We start from the raw sequence: 18,482 nt of genomic DNA, 5'->3' as shown, positions 1-18,482 counted from the left end.
CCTTAGAGCACTGACCCTAAGAACCTGGGATTATAGGAAGGGGGAGAGGGATCAAGAAACCTCAAGAAGAATGCTTTGCTAGAAGTGGCTTCTTTCCGTGTCCCTGTCCCTGATCCAAGCTTGGACCATGTCTAAAATCATTTGCGGGCAGCATCTCTAGGGTGAAATCTTGGAGAAAGGACCAGGGGGAGAATCTTTCTGGACTTTTTGTGGTCTCAGAGGATGCTTTCTGTGCCATACTATGCTACTGCTTTAGCTCTGCAGGGCAGCCAAAGCCAGCCCTTCCTCCCTAGGGCCCCCAGGTGGCAGGGCTGTGACCTCCCTCCCCACACCCCTGAACCCCACCTGCCCACTCCAGTAGGAAACTCGAGAACCTGTCTTCCTGACTCTCTCCTCCCTCACCCCTTGTCTCTAGGCTGTGGGACAATCATCCCATCCACCACTTGACATCCTTGACCCTCATCCCCCAACCTCCAGCAGGCTGGCCCCACTCCCTCCACCTCTATGTTTTCTTCCAGAAGATGCGTTTTGGGTCCGAGTGGAGCGTTTTTCTGGAAGGCCGTCTCTTTAACGCCCCTGCTTCCCTGATGTGGAGCAGGAATTTGCACAAGGTGTAGAGAGCGCCCCTTCCCACCTCTCTGCCCAGCCTCGTTACCTCACTCGTGCTCCAGCCATGGCTGTGACGGGCCCAGCCAGCTCCCTGTCTTGGTGTTCTGTGCGACAGCTCAGGGGTCTTGGGCATTGTTTTCTGTTGTGACTTGAGGTCCTCAGCAGGCCTGGGAGCCTGGATTGGAGCCTTGGCTGCTGGCGAGAAGCACCTTGCCTGCCAAGAGGAGCCGATGCCAGACGATCTGCCCGACATGTGAAAGCATAAAGAATACCGTCATCTCTGCCCCCTTGGCCTCCTTGCTTCTCTCAACACAGTGAGATGCTGCAGAAGCAAAATGGTGGCCTCTGCCCTGCGAGAGACAGCTGGCTCTGTCTGGGGAGTTGGCCCTGGGCTCGGATGCCACGTGCTGAGATTGCGTAGCAAAAGCAGCCGTTTTTGCCAACGGTAGTGTGGCTCCCCACATTTCCCTGTCCTGCACTCTAGGGCCAGACCACTCTCTGCATGGACCAGATCATCTTCCCAAACCCATGGTGCTTCCCCCCCCCGCCCCCACACTCAACCTAGACTCCAAGATGGGGAGAGATGGGTCAGAGGCCCCAGTGCCCCCTGGATGATCCTGACAAGGGGTGGAGTGGGGTCGGGCAGAGGGAGCAGTCCCCAACACCTGCACTGGGCCATATATGGGAAAGAACACAGGTTGATTGCAGTCGAGTTGTCTGGCCATCTGTATTTGGATCTAGAACTGTACTTTGCCTGGCGCTGTGCGCAAGGTCTGAAAACTTAACTGCTATTACCTAGAACCGTACACAGCTTCCCAGCCAAATCTTAATGTAAAGTAGCTAGAGCCATGGAAGTACAGTATGAATTAAACGAAAAAAGTATTGAACTACAAATAATAAATGGTGTGTGTGCTTATTGCTCAGTTCATTAGTGCTCATCGTCCCAAATGTTTTTGGTCCTCCCAGATGTGATGAGGGCAAGGCCCAAAGGAGTGGGGGGGGGGGGCGGGCATGCCCATACACATATGCCCAGCCATCTGCCCAACATCTAGGATGCCCTTTCCTAGGAAGGCAGGCCGCCTGATAGAGTCAGATGGATAAGAAGTTTTAGAATCAGACCAGAGTACGGATTGCAGCATCACTATTTATCAGCTTTGTGACCTTGGTTCCCATCCATTATTCCAAGCCTCAGTTTTTTAGAGATATACAAAATGTGTGTGTGTGTTTCTTCATATAGTGGCTGCTACTCTACTAAGATAATTTTTATTTCATTATTAACCAGTACTTTTTAAAAGATTTATTTATCAGAGAGAGAGCGGGAGGGGCAGAGGGAGAGGGAGAGAATCTCAAGCAGACTGCACGCTGAGCATGGAGCCTAGTGTGGGGCTCAGTCTCACAACCTTGAGATCACGACCGGAGCCAAAACCAAGAGTCGGGTGGCTCAACCGGCTGCACCTAGGAACTCCAAGCAGTACTATTATTAAAGAAGCATATTATCATATGCTATGAATCCCAATGACAATGTCCTACTTAACTTTTCCCTTTTGTGCCTTGGCACTTCAGGAAGATGGACATTGAGAGACAGCTTTGCCTTATTTCCTTGTTAGCCTGGACTGGTCGGGGAATCTGGCCCCCTCCCCTCATTAGGTCTTTCTTGGAGTTATCCCCTCACCACGTGATGGAAAACTTACTTGGTGTCAGGCGGGAGGGAGGACTGGCGACTCTTGTGTTCCTTTGATTTGGGGAGGGAAGGAGGAGAAGGAAGGCTACATCACACATTTGTATTGTTTAATTCTAGACTATTAAATGCATTTTTTGTTCTCCAGGAAAATACCCACTGATGGTGAGTTCAGGAGTTGATGCAGGCTGGGGAGGGAGGTAGAAGCCATAGTATGCGTATCAGATACACATAGTAGAGCAAAACCAGACAGAGCAAGCCGCGTTTAGAGACACTTTATTGACAGGAACAGGGTATTTCCTGAAAAACACTACATACCGGCATTAAGTTGTGGAGCTCGTGGGTGATCAGGAACAACATTTCTAGAGTTCAGAAAAAGATTGGCTATGGAAAATTAAGAAAAGGCAATATGAAGGTGATGATGTGGCAAAGAGATGCATCAGTTACAAGACCGCAAGAGTTTGCTAATTGTGTTTGATGGTGTTCCCCAAATCTACAAGCACTCGGGCTTCTGCAGACCCCCTCCCCATCACACAAACTGCCATCAGATGTAGCTCTTGCCGGATGGTGATTCAGGGGGGAAAAGGGGTATTACCAGCTTTGAGGCTTAGCTGGCCTAGGCTAGGGTGAAGTCTGATCTACCACAACTCAGACTTGCTTCATGTGCTTATCTACTGGGTCCTACAATAAACTCAAGTAAGATAGCTCGACATGAGTTATCTACCACGGTGGACTTTTAAGAGATTAGGAAGAACTTGGCTGATGGTATTTTTCAGACCTAAGGCCACGGGGCACGCAGAGGCTCCAGATTGGTGCTTGAGACAGAGTGCGTGCAGAAACGCAGAATGGATGGATGATCGGGGGGTGATCACAGGAACTGGGTGAATTCACTGGGTTGGGGAACCTTCCATGTACAAAAGGAGGGGAGAGGAAGGCTTTTTTGTTTGTTGTATTTTTCCATTTCTGCGTTAACTGGGGAAAGGAGAACCAAGATCTGAAATGTGTCTGGCTCTTGCATCTTCCTGCAGAGATGCCGATTACACAGCCTCTGTCCTCTGATGTCAGGTAGGTTCACAGATCCTGGGTTGGGTGTACTTTCCTTTTTGTTCTAGTAGTTTTGTCGGGAGCTACCACTGTCTCTTAACCATTCTCTGCTGCACACGTTTCTCCAGCATGTTCCTGCTTTGAAAAATTCCTTTCCTACTAACCTGTCTAGTTGGGCATCGAAAGAGAAAGCAGAAACTCAGAGAATCGGAAATCCGGATGTGTGGATGTTGGGGGATGGAGGAAGTAAAGGATAATGCTTTTAAACAGATTGAAAGTAAAGGTTGCGGTAGGGACAGGCCCCGACTGTCAGAGTATTAACGTGCAGGAGTTGGGGCTGTGCTCTAAGACTGAACTGACAGTAAAGGTCAGTAGGGCAGGGCGTCTCCAGGACCAACCGAGTTGAGCAATCAAGTTTTTGGCTGTTACAGCAGTAGGAAAGCAAAAATCAGACCCAGCCTGGCCTGGCCTTCAGTGAATTGTGTTATTGAGGGATCAGTCATGGGAAATACCCAGCACCAAGACAACAGATGGGGTTCCTAAAGTAGTAATAGCCCTTGAGAACATTTCTAAGCCCTTTCATAAGTGCAACATGCCAGATGAAATTTCCAGAGCAATGCACATTTGGTCTGGCTCCCCTAGGAATATGGGGAGAAACAGAATGGGGAGGATTTGAAGCAGGTTGGGGATCACAGTACCCTTAGTTTTGTAGTCCCTATCAAGTCTCCCAGGAAGGAGTTGAATTGCCATTCAGGAGAAAGAGCGATGTGCGAACGAACTAGAAAGGGAAAACCAAAATGAGATAGAGTCTCAAAGCACATCGCAAGCACCTGCTAAGAAGCAAAGTGGCAGAGGAGCTGTTGAGTGGGGACAAGGGTGAGAAATGTCCAACACCTCAGGACATGCAAGAGAGGTGAAGATGAGATGGACGTTCCACAATGAGAGGAAAGGAAGCAGCTGTGCTCTGAGCGGAAAGGGAACTGGGCCAGGAGTCCGAAGACCTGACCCCAGCTCTCCACTTACCAGCTGTACGAATGTAGGATGTGGCAAAGCTGCTTAGCCTCAGACAGCCTCGGTGTGCTCATCTGTTACACGGGTATCAGTAATACCCACCTCACAGGGCTACTTGTGGAGAAGAACTAAGGTAGCGGAAACGAAAGCACTATGTAAACCAGATTGCTCTAATGACAGGGTTAAGGATGAGAAGGGTGGAGAAGATTCCTTAAAAGATAAAGAAGGAAAAAAAATGATAGGTGCATTGAACTCATTAATAAAAAGCACTCAGGAAATACCTGGGTTGGGCTTTTTAAAAAAAGAAAAGGCAGCCATCGTGCATACTACTTGATTACGAGTTAGATGCATTGTCTACTGGAAGCAAGAGGAGGGTGGGCTCATAGTAAGTAGCTTACTTCTGCTGTAAGCTTGGCCATCCACCAGCCATGGGACTGGGAAGACCTCACAGAAATCTGTGCCTATCTATCTTCCTAATTACAAAGGACGAAAACTGATTTATATTCTGTCCCCTATTTCAGAGGAATTGTATGGGAAATTACCGATGAAAAAGGCCTTGAGTTTACTGAAAGTATTTTCTTCGGTAAAATTGGGCTCTTGAAGATGTGAACAAGGATTTGTTTCAAGTAGATCCCCCAAGGATGGAAGAGTTGAAAAAAAAAACAAGTTTGTTGGGTGAGGCCCAGAGCCAGTGGAGTGTGCTCTTTCTCTCATAAATTCCCCCAGATCTGAGGGACCTCTCACTGCCTGAGCCCTGCCACCAACATGCTTTCACAGCCCATAAAGCAGCCTTCCCTTCCTCCTCACTAGGTGCTAAAGGACATCACACTTGGACCAGTCACTCAACTGAAATGAAATGAGATACTGACTAAAATTTTTTCAGTGTTCCTCTGCTCTCCCAAAATCCATAAAAAAACCCAACAGCAAGACATCATGGATTCACGGGTGAAATATTTGGAAGCCACCTAGCCCTGCCCATCACTTCACTCATTCACGGTCATCCATCTGAGACTACAAAGCACGTTTCTTAGTTTAAATATTCTTCCCAGATGCAACCTCCTTCTGGAGGAGTTTTCATCTTCACTGAGGAAATTCTTCCAGTCTACCCCGTGTCCTACTCCAGGCCTTTCAGCCAGTTTCGTTACCTGACTCTATCAGAGTTAACTTCAGCCAGGCAGTCCACCCCCTGTGCTTGTGAACAAGGCATGGCCATGGCCAAGCTCAGTTTCAAGGTCTTTTTAAAAACAAAATTATCCCATCTCCGAAAGTCTCAACTGGGCAGCACCTAAGGCTTACTATGTTCCAGTTTAGTCTCTGAAGTCTCTTACTCAATTGAGCCCAGTCTGAGTCCCAGTTGCCTCCTGTAAAATGAGGAATAATACTGATCTACAGGAATTTTGAGAGGAAGAATTTAGGAATTTCTGTTCCAGTGCCCACAGGGAAATAATGCTTCCCAGCTATCTCAGGTGGGCGCTCCCCTTGGAGGGCACACACTCTTTACCCTAATAGGGTTATGAACATGTTGTATGACTTTTAAGAGCCACTTCTGTCTTTGGCTTCTTGAAGGACTGAGCCCAACTGAGGCCTTCGAGACCTATCCGGATCGAGCCCTAGAGTACCAAGTTCCGGGAATATTTTGGTCCATGCTTTGTAAGCTTTCTATCACTGAAGAATCTAGAAAGGCATGCTTTGCTCTGATGCTCTAGTCAAGTGGGCCAGGAACTTGAAAAAATTGACTTCGAGGAATCCCACTTCATGACACTCTTGCTTTAACCCGCATTAGCCATTCCCGCTTCCTTCCATGAAGACATCCATTCACTTGCAGCAATGAATGCAGCCAGTCCAGCCAGTTAGGGACAGAGCGATGTGCCATCTCCCGCATTTGTACAGAGTCATTTGGAGCCCAGGGAAGAAGTCCAGTTGGCATGGGAGCTCCTTGCTTGAAAGCTAGGACAGGGTGAGGTTGAGTCCGTGTAGAAATGTCGGCTCCTCAGTTCTGGCAACATCTTAGGGTGTGCAGAGGTCTGATGGAGTTAGGAAGTCAGAGGTGAAAGTTCAGACGTGAGCAGCTGTATCATGAATGAGTAGAAGGATGGATGCATGAGGGGAAGTGATGTGGCCCCTGGGGCATCCTCCTGATGCTGTTGATATCACTGAACCTGGAATATCCAGTCCCTCAGTGTCCAGACCACCTATCAATGATAAAACAACTCACTGAGAATTTGCAGCCTGGCCCAGTCCAGCCCAGCCAAAGACTCTGACCAAATCCACAATCCTTGCAAAGGAGGGAGTGGGGGTATTACTTTTTGTCACGGTGGGAAAGAAGTTCAATTTGCTCCAACACTCAGGCCAAAGCAATTTACCTTCTGAAGGGCTTGACGTAAAGCTCTGTGACCTGGGCATCATCAACTTAGGGTAGTACCCTGAGGGTGGGGACTCTGGGTAGGGTAGAAATCTAAGGGGTCAAATTTAAAGTCACTTGGGTGTGGATGGATACAGTCACTTGTACAAGCTGCCGTTCTGATGCACCTTCCCCGGTCCTTCCCTGCACATCACCTCGGGCACACCCTTCTATTCCTCCACTGGTACCGCTGAGCTCTCTTTGTTCTCGGACGGGATGGCAAGGTAGTCAGACCTGGAGGAGGGCAGACGGGAGAAGAGAATCAGTCCTTTGTACCCAGGGATGGGAACCCAAGAAAAGGGAAGGAGCAGGGGCACAGGAACAAGGATGTCTGCAGAACAGCTCTGCATTTCCTTCTGCCTGTGTTTCCCAAGAGAAAACTAGAATGGCCCTTTCAGCAGGGACTAGAATACTAGGCGTTGTCTATATTTTTTTTCCTTCCACTAGCAATGCACGAATCTTCCCATTTAACCACATGGGTCTCAGGACTTCCTATTGTTAGGCTAAAATGTTGGCCACACTGCTGGGTGTGAAATTATATATATATTTTTTTTTTTAAAGATTTTTTAATTTATTTTAATTTATTTATTTGATACAGAGAGAGAGACAGCTAGAGAGGGAACACAAGCAGGGGGAGTGGGAGAGGGAGAGGCAGGCTCCTGGCTGAGCAGGGAGCCCGATGCGGGGCTCGATCCCAGGACCCCGGGATCATGACCCGAGCCGAAGGCAGACGCTTAACGACTGAGCCATCCAGGCGCCCCTGAAATTATATTTTATAGTGGCTTTAATATCCATTTCCCTGATTACTGCTGACATTGTACATCTTTTCATAAGTTTTTAGGTGATTTGGGTTTCTGCTTCTGTAATTTGACCGTTCATTTGCTTTGCCAGTTTTCCTTCTGAGATACCTGTCTTTTTCTCATGGATTTTTCTTTTCTTTTCTTTAGGTTTTATTTATTTATTTTAGGGGGAGGGGCAGAGGGAGAGAGAAGAGAATGAATCCTGAAGCAATCTCCCCGTTGAGCATGGAACTCAACACAGTGCTCGATCCCAGGACCCTAAGATCATGACCTGAGCCAAAATAAAGAGTCAGTCACTTAACTGACTGAGCCACTCAGGCACCCCTGGATTTTTCTTTGATGGTTTCATGTCCTGAAAATATCTTCTCCTGGTCTGTTGTCTCTAAACTTTGCTTATGGATGATTCTTGCAATGTACAATTGATTTTCATATATAGTGTCATGAAAATTATCCTTCCTTCCTCTCTGTGCCTTTTGTATTTTAAGAAATCCTCTCTATCCTAAGGTAATGAAGATAGGGCCTTCTCTTTTCCCTTGATAGGATTTTCAAGTTGTACATTTTACCTCGTCTTTAAATCCACTTACAATTTATTTCTCTTTAGTGTGAGAGATGGGGAATCTTTTTTTCTTGATCTATTTGGAGGGGGGGCTCTCGGTTTTGCTCTCTTTGTGCTGTATGTCCTGTCAGGACAAACTCTTTAATAGCTCTATAAGAAATCTTCATATCGGATAGAAGAAGTCCTACCAGCTATACTCGCTAAATATTGTTCTTTCTTTGAAATAGGCAAACCATGGCTCATGAGCTAAGTATGATCGGAAGGGTTGCCAACCAAGAAGCATAACCAAAGAATAATACACAACAGAGACCCTGTGGAGAAAATAGTCACTATCTGGCCATCGCTTGGTTTGGACTAGTTTTGGCCCTTTGGTCTTCCATGTGACTTTTAAGATCTGCTAATTGAGTTCCTTGAACAATCCAATTGGGATTTTGATGGAAATGTCATTGAATTTACAGATTAATTTCAGAGAGAATTGCCATGTTTCCATCAGTGAGGTTTTATTCTCTCATTTATTTAGGTCTTAAGTCTTTCAGTAAAGTATTGTAATTTTCTCCTTAAAGGTCTCACACACCTCTATCAAATGTATTCCCAGGTACTGGAGAGTGTTTGTTGCTACCGTAATGGAAATTTTTTCAAATGTTTTAACTATTTCAAAGTTTTTCTAAATGTTTGTGGCTGGACTATAGGTGATTTTTATACTTTTATGTTTTGATTTGTATCTACAATCTTGTGGAATGTTCTCACTAGCTCTGATGGTTTGTTCATAGATTCCCTTGGATTTTCTATGTAGGTGGTGGAGGAAGTCATGGGCAGGACGTGGCTGTCGGGTAACTCATGAGCTGGACTCCAGCAGTCAAGATCCGCCCCCTCCACAGCTTTCCTTGGAGTGTGCACTCTACCTGCCTTCCCCATTCCCAGAAGCTGCCCCAGGGACACCATCTTAAGACAGTGATGTGGTATTGAGACTATCTGGACAATACACCTCTCTGAACCTAGTTAAGGCCTTTACACAGACCTTTAAGATTCTGGCAGGCTCGTCCTGTGGCTGCCCAAGAAAAGCCTTGTAAGTAATTCCCCTGGTTTATTCAATTGGCCACCTACCCATCTGGAGTGGCCCGCCTCTTCCTTCCATCTCTCCCTGCCCTCCAATCACACCGGGGAAACTCCAGAGGAGGTTGCCAACCAACAATAGATCATTATATTGGGTGTGAATCATGATACTTCAGTGTCTTCCCTTACAATTTTTACTTTTTTTTTTCTTTGTATTTACTTAGGACACTGCCTGGGATCTGCTAGTTAATATTGAATAGAAGCCGGGAGACATGTTTCTAATATTATAGGCAGTTCCAACCCAGCTGGTATTTGCTGGAGGTAATCTGAGTAGCTGCCCTTTATCAGTTTAGAGACGACTGGTGTTCTGGTTTAGTATTTATCCTGCTCAGAACACGTGGTGCTTCCTGGATCTGAGGAGTCTTTCCTCAGCCGCTGTATCTCTCAATATTGTTTCTCCTCCATTTTGTCTGTTCTATCCTAATGGGTATTCTCATTTTCTTTCTTCATGTTTCATTGTGATATTCCATCTTTTTAGATCTCTGTGCTTCATTCTGTATAATTTCCTTAGGTTTATGGCCTGCTTGTCTGTATCTAATCTTCTGGTGAACCCCTCCATCAAGTTTTACATTTTATTGACTATATTTTTCATTTCCAGATTTCTTAAATTCCTATTTAAAATCTGCCTGTTTGTGGGGTGTGTGGGTGGCTCAGTCAGTTAAGCATCTGCCTTTGGCTCACGTCATGATCCCAGGTTGCTGGGATCGAGTCCTGCATCCGGCTCTCTGCTCAGCGGGGAGCCTGCTTCTTCCTCTCCCGCTCCCCCCCTGCTTGTGCTCTCTCTCTCTCTCTCTCTCGCTCTGTCAAATAAATAAATAAAATCTTTAAAAAATAAAATAAACTCTGCCTGCATGTTTTTCTTAGCAACTGATTCTATTCTTATGCTTTTGGTTCCTCCTTTCATTGCTTTAGCTCTTTCAAATGAACTTATTTTCAAAATTCTACCAGGTCCTTCTTGTGTCTGAAGTTCCTGGGATTTAATCCTACCATTTGTTCCTTCTCTTGCTTGTGCTACTTTTTAGCTTTGGATCAGACTGTGAAATCAGATTCAGCGGTGCCTTACGTGGGGAATCCTGGTACGCCTCAGCGGAGAGAGGGTCCCTTCAGAATGGTTTTCCATTTGCTTCTACATAGTTATCACTGTCCGGAGACTAATTTTTTAATTGAATTTCTCAGCTCAGACTAGGTTCCTGGATCATGTAGGTAGTATAAACTTAAATCCCAAACATTGTGACTACAGGCTTGTGGTTACTAATTCTCAAGAATCTTTCATGTTTCTTTTGGGAGTCAGGTCAAGATAGGTACGTTTCCTTGGGTTTTTCCCTAGGCTGGCGGACTGATTTTCTGATCTGTCCTTGGCATGTGTTGTAGCCTTTGGAGGATCCTGGCTCTGCTGGAGGCCTCAGTTCCAACTCTGTTTTTTTGTGCAGGCCCAGTTGTAGGCACTTTCTGTCTAAGCAATAAAATCTGAGCACCTAGGTTTCACCAGGAATGACAATCTCCCCCCGCATATCATTACTTTCTCTCCTTATATCAGTTGTAATTTTTACTTTCCTGAGATCATAGGTATCATGCAAAATACTTTATCAAACATTTTTAAGTGATGTTATCTGCCTACAGTTTTTAGGATATCACCTCAGCAATGTTGCTAGCCTTGTAAATCTATGACAGTTCTGTCCTTTCTTCTCCCCGAATAATAGGCCAGAGCGGCCTCTGAGACTCTCAGACCCCATCATTTCTCAGATGTGCTCACTCCCGAGTGACTAGGGCCTTGGTGAACATGGCCAAGGTAAGGTCTGGACATTGGAGAATGAGAGCCCCTATTCTGGGTATTCAATTGCTGCCGAGCTCCAGGGCAAAGAACGTGTGGCTTGGAGCTCCTTAGCTAAGAAAAGGCAGTGCTCAGACAGCCTGATGAGCCAACAAATGGCTGAGTGTGACAGAAAGAACATGAACGTTTGGAATCGAGAGGCCTAAATCCCAGCTGCTCCTCTCATTTTCTGTGTGGCTTCAGCAAGCCACTTAACCTCTAGAAGCCTGCTTCAGCATCTGTAAGATGGTCATAATAAAGCTCATTTCATAGGATTGTGATAGTAGCTTATGGGCTTTATTTTACATCAGAGGTTAAGAGTACCCATTAAGAGTCAGCAGGCCCAAATCGAAACCTTGCTTTGCCTCTTATAATGGTCTTGGGCAAACTCTCCCGGGCTGTTTCCTCATCTGGAAAATAGGTATATCAGTGCTGCCTACCTCGAAGGTTGGAGGGAGGGGAGCGGAGGACTGTGTTGATTACTTAGCACCTCATCTGTGAGAGCAAGCCCTCTGAAGGTGGCCGCTAGCATTATTTTGGCGTCTTAGAACTTACGCATTTTCTTGGGCTGCCTCTTCAGCCTTTGAGACCTTCCTGTAGCAATATATCATCTCAATGAGCAGCCACAAGGTGAGGAAGACCAGGAGGATGTACATCATGATCTCTGAGACCACAGAGGTGAAGTCCTCTCCAGCTGCAAGGGGGAGAGTGAGGCTCAGAATATGCATGCCCAACAAAGCCAGATCTGTCCCTGGCTCCAAGATATAGGAGCCCTATTTTCAAGTGGGGCTTAAATAAGCCCTGGGGCTAAGGAGCTCGAGAAGATGTCGGAGAGATTGAATATCCTCTGACACTCCTCTCTGTCCACTTTCTCACCGACTTTCTTCTGGAGTGGGGGCTGCGGAGGAAGAAATAACAGAGCAGTGGAAGGAATCCTGGAACTGAGTGAGATGTAAGAACTGGGTCCCAATTTTATGTGAAGAGCCATTTCCCTTATTTGAGACTCATCTCCCTACAGTGTAAGGTAAGGGTAACCGTTCCCACCAATACATTACCTAGTGTGTTCCAGAACGTCTTGTGAGATGTGAAGGTCTACACAGATGTGGGGAACATGTCTAGTTCAACCACCCGGGTCCTCTGACCTTAGCGTAGCAGAGGGAGAGAGCGTGGGAAACGTGTCCGGGGCCAGGGCAGTCAGCCGGCCCGGTGAGCTGGGGCGTGTTCTCTACAAGTCTGGATTTGGAAACAAGGTCCTTCCCAGTCCGTCTTCCTTCCACATCATCCCAAACCCAAACAGAAAGGAGAATTGGAGCATTCCATGTATTAACCGGGCTTTCTGAAACACAAATCTGATCCTGCCATTTTCATGCGTAGAACCCTCCATGTTCCCAGCTGCCCTCAGGAGAAAGACCAAACTCTGTTAGCGCGACATGTAAGACCATCCACAGTCCAGCCCTTTTCTCCTCATTGCCATTCGACGCACTGGCAAAACTTCACTTCCCATATACACTGTGGTCTTTTGGGATCTGTGGACATCTATTCATCCCCTTTCCTCTTCCTCGATGGTACTGCACTCCCCTCTGCTACCTCTGTCTCAATATCCCCTCCTGGTTTTCAGTCCCCTGAGCATTCTCCCCAATGCCACTGAAGGGCCCCCGTCTGTGAAACCTTCCTCAGCCTCTCATGCAGAGCTCTCCATGTCCTCCTCCGTGCACTTTTCCTCATCCGTCCATCGTGACACCTCTCAGGGTGTACTGTCATGTGTTTCTCTCTCTTCTCTACTGATGGTGTGCTTATTAAGGACATATTTTACTTATTTCTGAATTATCAGCCTGTCGTCTCATCCCGGAATATTTGAAGTACTCAGTAAGTATTTGTTGAATGAATGAATATAAATAAATATTGATCTTTGTTTCATGGCCAATCAAAATGACAATTAAAACATGATATATGGCAAATGTCCTGATAGATCTTCCTTTCTAGTGGGAAGGAAGGCTGTAGCCACATGTCCCATTGCTAACTCCTACCAGTAAACTAGATTCATGGTCCTTGGTTATCCAGAGGCCCCGGTCATCCATAAGACCTTGCTCATTAGCTCACTGAAAGCACAGAATAGCCATAGCCATGACCCTCAGCTCAGAAAAGCAGTCCAAAGTCTTCACGATCGTCCAGGTTTCCTGGATGCTGGACCTCCCAGAGCTGGAGGTCAGATGCCGCTTGAGGCACGGAAGAACACCATACACATCAAATGTCTTTTCGTGGGCTTGACACTACCTGATTTATGATGTATTCTTCTTAAAGTGTGCACTTTTTAAATGTAATAGCCCAGAAGTAGTAACACAGGAAGGCATCTGTGCTCACTACTTTTAGTCACTTCTAGGTGAAGAGACCTCAGATTTTTCTCTTAGAGCCAAGAGGGCAGAGCTTAAAGTAGGATAATTTCAGCTTGAACAAAGAGAACCAGAGAGATTCTGGGAGACCACAGGAATGGAGGAAATGTGGTGGGGTGTGTCATGGTGGAGTGTGTAGCTCTGAGCCTTATGGGAGCAGTGAGTATCTGGGGGGAGGTATTCTCAGAGGCTGCCAAGGGGTCACAGAGGAAGAGAAAGAGAGGAAGGAGAAGGGAAAGGGAAGGGGAAAGGAAGGGGAGGGAAGGGAAGAGGGAAGGGAAGAAGGAAGGGAAAAAAGTTCTGAAAAGAAGGAGAAGAAAGAAAGAGTAGCGGGGAATGGGATGGTGGTAGAAGGAAAAGATGCAGTGGACATAGAGCTAGCCCGGTGGGCAAAAGAGCTGGCTTGTAGTCCTGCGTCTGGTGCCAATTTGCTTCACGTCTCTAGGCAAGATCCTCACTGATCTCCCCGCCACAAAGTGAGGGGCACCAGAGCTGCACCCTCCAATCAATCACCAAGGGAGTCATTTCTACTGACATACACCAGACCTCACTCCAGCCTACCGAACTCATACCCACAAGAGTGGTACGGAGAGGTCTACAATGAAGACAAGCCCCTGGGCGATTCTGACACCTACTCTTTGGTCAGAACACCTGGATGAAGTGAGCGCCAAGCTTCCTCCCAGTCCTAGCACCCCACGAGGCTCTGTGGGTCTGATAACAAACTTGGTTTCCCTCTATTCTTACCCAGGCCTTGCTCTGGTGCCCAGCAGGTGGACTGGTTCAGCTTTGCCACACTTTCCACTGGCTGCGCGGGGGTCTCTGGAGGCAAAAGCCTGAGAAAGCAGTGGGTGGAGACAGGCACCTTCCGAGGGGCTGGCCGACAGCGGCCTGCAGTTCCCGGCGGTGAGCAGCAGAGGGCGCCAGCCTCTCCTCCCGGGAGGAAGAGGTGTGTAAACAGAGAGCATAATGGAACTTGGGAACAGAAAAATACCTTAGAGAGCTTCTGGTCCAACCTACTCGTTGTACACAAGAGGAGACGGGCTCAGAGGGGAAAATGGCTCATCAGGTCTAAATGTCAGTGGTCTGTGAGTGCTTCTGCACGTTCAGAACTGACCTACCTTCCGTTTTAATCATATTGTCCACATCAGGACAAAGTCGTGACCTCTCTTGCTCGGCCATTCGCTCTCAAGTTTGCTTTATGAATTCTATCACAATAACATGAGAAAAAAAATAAACTTGTGGTGTGGAAGTTGGGATTCTTGGGAATCCTAGGAAGAGCCCTATCTTGACTTTGACCTCTTCTTTCAAGCTCCACACCTGTTGCCTGCTCACCATTCTGCATCTTGGGGCAGCAATAATGCTAAGAAGATGCTGGAAATAGAATGCTTGAGAAGAGGCTAAGAAAAATGGAACCATCGTTTAACCTGGATGAGAAGACACACAAGGAGGTCCATGTATCAGTCTTCTGACACTTGAGGGAGTGTTTGCAAGGGGCTGGGAGCCACAGTTCCCGGAGTCCCTTGAAAGCACAAGAAGAACCCTGCATGAGAACACTCAAACCTCGCCATCACGATTCTGGACTGGATTAAAAGAGAACATTTAAATTGGGTTGATGAAAGGACTTCCTTGTCCCCCCAACAAGAAACTAGCTGTAGGAAATCTGAAGATTTTCAACTAAAGACTAGAAACTTGTTTCTCCCAGCTGAGAATGAGGTTATGAAATGAGAGATGCCAGGGATGGGGAAGGAGGGTTGCTTGTGTGATTATTGTGTGTGTGTGGGTGGAGGGGGGACAGAAGACAAAAGGCTGTCAAGCTTTGGTTTAGAACAGTGGTTCTCAAAGTGTGGTCCCCAGCAGCTCGGGCATCTCCTGGCAATTGGTTAGACGTGCAAATTCCCAGGCTCTATCTACAGAATCAGAAAGTCTGCATTTTAAAAAGTCCTGCAGGGGATTTTGAGGCTTGCTGAAGTTTGAGCACTGCCCGTTCAGAGATATGTATGGCTTACATACAGGAGAGTTTGATGACTTCTAGATAACCTCATGAGATTTCTCTGTGCCCATCGAGTCAGGGATTCAACACAAGCCAGAGAAGCAGGTGCAGCTGATTTGGCACCTTTAGGCTTCCGGGAGGCTGTCCTCTTTCTCTAAGGATGAGAGGGGGTGAAGGAAGAGGTCATTCTGTTTTCATCTCTGAGCCTTTCCACTCTGAAGAAAGGCACCGAGAGGCAAGCTGTCAGGCAGCTTGCAGGAAGCTGGCTGCTAAAGGAAGACAAGTCAATGGTGACATTTTTAGATATCACCACTCCCAATATATGGGGTTTGCACTCCGCAAGGGTCTCATTTGTGTGGAAACCCTCTATCCTCCCTCCCCTCAAGAGCAGGGCACCCTCGAGACCCTGTGCCCCAGCCTCACCCTCCTCGGTGACTCGGAGGGGGATCAGCCGTGTAGTCTTCACAAAGGGGCGGTGTGCCTCAAAAGCAAATTCCCGGGACACGTTGCAGGTGTAGAGGCCGGAGTCATTCAGAGTGACGTTAAGCACAGTGATGGACACATCCTGCAAGTCTTTGCTCCCATTCCATTGCAGGCGTCCCTGGAAAGGGCTCTCCACCTCCTGCTGGCCGTTCCGATACTCATAGATCTGCAGGTAGAGAAGCAAAAGAGAGCAGGGCCAGGAGAGAAAATTGGGTAGGAGAGCCGGGATGGGGACAGGGCAGAGCAAAGGAGCAGAACTTGCACGAACAGGGAAGAAAGAGGACAGTGTTACAAGGAGATCCCAAGTGTGGGAGTGGGACGAGGAGGCTCAGAGGAGGGCAGGGAAGAGAGAAAGGCAGGGAAAGACGAGCAAAGGTAAACAGGTATTGGGGCATATGGACACAGCAAAAGAAGAGGCAGAAAGGGGGAGGCAGGAAGAAGGATGGCAGGAAAAAAGAGGTGCAAGGAAAGATAACAAACGAAGGTAAGTGAAGGGGACGCCTGGGTGGCTCAGTTGTTAAGCGTCTGCCTTCGGCTCAGGTCATGATCCCAGGGTGCTGGGATCGAGCCCTGCATTGGGCTCCTCTGCCCGTCTCACTCCCCCTGCTCGTGCTCTCTCTCTTTCAAATAAATAAATAAAATCTTTTTTAAAAAATTTTTTAAAAGGTGAGTGAAGCATACAGGAGACCAGGAGGGGGAAATTGAGAGAAAGGAAGAATTGGAAGGAGACAGAGAGAGAGCAAGAGAGCGTAAGATGTGTCAAGGGCGCAGCCGGTGAGAGAACAGAGCAGAGACCGAGAAAGGCAGCATCCTGAGTCACGAAGGCATCTGAAAGCCTTGACCTCAAAACTTGACTCTCTGATCTGGTTCTCACTGAGAGGATGTGGTTAGTCGGGGTCAGGTCACGGGAAGGGGACCCAGGACGCAAAAAGTGTCACAGATGAGCAGAGCTGCCAACTGATATGCACACCTCAGGTCTTTCACTTTGGGCTGAATTATAATGGAAATACGGTCTCAAAACTTCTTTTCTCAGACACTCCCACCTTCTTATTCTCTACAGCCGTACTGTCCATCCCAGTCTCCACTTGGCATGCGTGGCTACTTACATTAAAAATTAAATGACTAGATGGGCGCCTGGGTGGCTCAGTCGGTTAAGCGGCTGCCTTCGGCTCAGGTCATGATCCCAGGATTCTGGGATCGAGTCCCACATCGGGCTCCCCGCTCTGCGGGAAGCCTGCTTCTCCCTCTCCCACTCCCCCTGCTTGTGTTCCTGCTCTCGCTATGTCTCTCTCTGTCAAAAAAATAAATAAAATCTTTAAAAAAAAAAAATTAAATGACTAGAAATGAAATAAAATGTAAAATTCCGTTCCTCCGTTGCACTAGACACATTTCAAGGGCTTAGCAGCCACCTGTGGCCAGTGGTTACTGCATCGGACAGCCCAAGTACGGAACATTCCCATTGTCAGAAAAATTTCTAGGAGACAGCAGTGCTTTGTTTGTCCACTGCAACTTTTTAAAGTTTCTTTTCTTCCTTCTGAGTCAACCTCTACTCATTTTGGGCAGACCCGGCAGCAGAATCGGTGGCGGGCATACAACAAGGCCTGAGGTCAATGGGGGACTTCGCATCTGGCCCAGGCATCGGGTTCCTGTAACCTGGGGGCTAGCCTCGGTCACAGTCAACTCTGAGTGAACCCCGAGATTTCAGGGGAGTCTATTGCTCCCAGTGCTGACACCCGATTGGAGCAAACACTCAACTCCACCCTGCTATTGTCTCCATTAAGTCTGTAGAAAAGAAACTTGCCTCCAGGAAGGTGGGATAGTGCAGTAAAAACAGCCTTGTATCCCTGGTTCGAATCTAAGCTCTCTTATTCACTTAACTTCTTTGGGCCCCAGGTGCCTCACTTATGTACGTATACCTTTTCTCTAGCAAACATATAGTGCTTCCTATATTCCAGGGCTATTCTAAACACATTAAAAATTAAAGCTAACAACTTTGAAGGTGACAATTCTCTGAGGTAGCTATGGTTTGCACCCCCATTTTAGAGATGAGGACACTGAGGCACAGAGGGGCAAAGCAAATTGTCCCAGGGCACAGAACCTATAAGTTGTGGAATCCAGACTCAAACCCAGGCAGCGAGGTTCTAGAGTCACTGAAAGTCTGAGTAACGGTCATCCCCAAGGTGGTATTCAAAGCGTGTAACAACCAATCAGAACTGACATTAGCCACAGCACAGGGCGGGGACTTGGAGGCTCCCTGCTCAGTCAGGGTGATCCCTTAGTCTCTAGAACATGGGGAGGTCCGGCGGTTCCTAGTGGGACCGATGGTGGTGAGGCCACTTGGGAGGCTTGGCACGGCAAATATCCACTACAGAACTATTTAAATATTGGGGCGCCTGGGTGGCTCAGTTGTTAAGCGTCTGCCTTCGGCTCAGGTCATGATCCCAGGGTCCTGGGATCGAGTCCCGCATCAGGCTCCCTGCTTGGCGGGAAGCCTACTTCTCCTTCTCCCACTCCCCCTGCTTGTGTTCCCTCTCTCATTCTCTCTCTGTCAAATAAAAAATAAAATCTTGGGCGCCTGGGTGGCTCAGATGGTTGAG

General features: G+C 47.4%; 2 protein-coding genes across 4 annotated transcripts in view; one reads left to right on the top strand and one right to left on the bottom strand.

Moving 5' to 3' along the window:
- The window catches only part of GRAMD1B (GRAM domain containing 1B), a 205,749-nt gene extending 204,229 nt beyond the window's left edge, over positions 1-1,520 (top strand). The window contains exon 20 of the mRNA XM_081799246.1: positions 416-1,520. The gene's annotated coding sequence lies outside the window, so the exon portion shown is untranslated. The remainder of the gene's footprint in view (positions 1-415) is intronic.
- A 1,026-nt stretch (positions 1,521-2,546) lies between these two features.
- SCN3B (sodium voltage-gated channel beta subunit 3) overlaps positions 2,547-18,482 on the bottom strand; it is a 23,821-nt gene continuing 7,885 nt past the window's right edge. For 2 of the 3 annotated variants that reach the window (XM_081799251.1, XM_081799253.1), the window contains exons 3-5: positions 15,826-16,051; positions 11,578-11,716; positions 2,547-6,977 (exon numbers count right to left, since the gene is read on the bottom strand). In XM_081799251.1, the coding sequence (XP_081655377.1) occupies positions 6,914-6,977; positions 11,578-11,716; positions 15,826-16,051 (429 nt within the window). In that variant the 3' untranslated portion in view covers positions 2,547-6,913. The remainder of the gene's footprint in view (positions 6,978-11,577; positions 11,717-15,825; positions 16,052-18,482) is intronic. The other variant, XM_081799252.1, reaches the window with a different exon arrangement.

Source organism: Leptonychotes weddellii, chromosome 11 (genome assembly GCF_054177405.1).
Source record: "Leptonychotes weddellii isolate Sample4059 chromosome 11, ASM5417740v2, whole genome shotgun sequence".
Lineage (NCBI taxonomy): Eukaryota > Metazoa > Chordata > Mammalia > Carnivora > Phocidae > Leptonychotes > Leptonychotes weddellii.
Note: the sequence above shows the minus strand (reverse complement) of the source record. Positions and strands in the feature narration are given on the sequence as shown.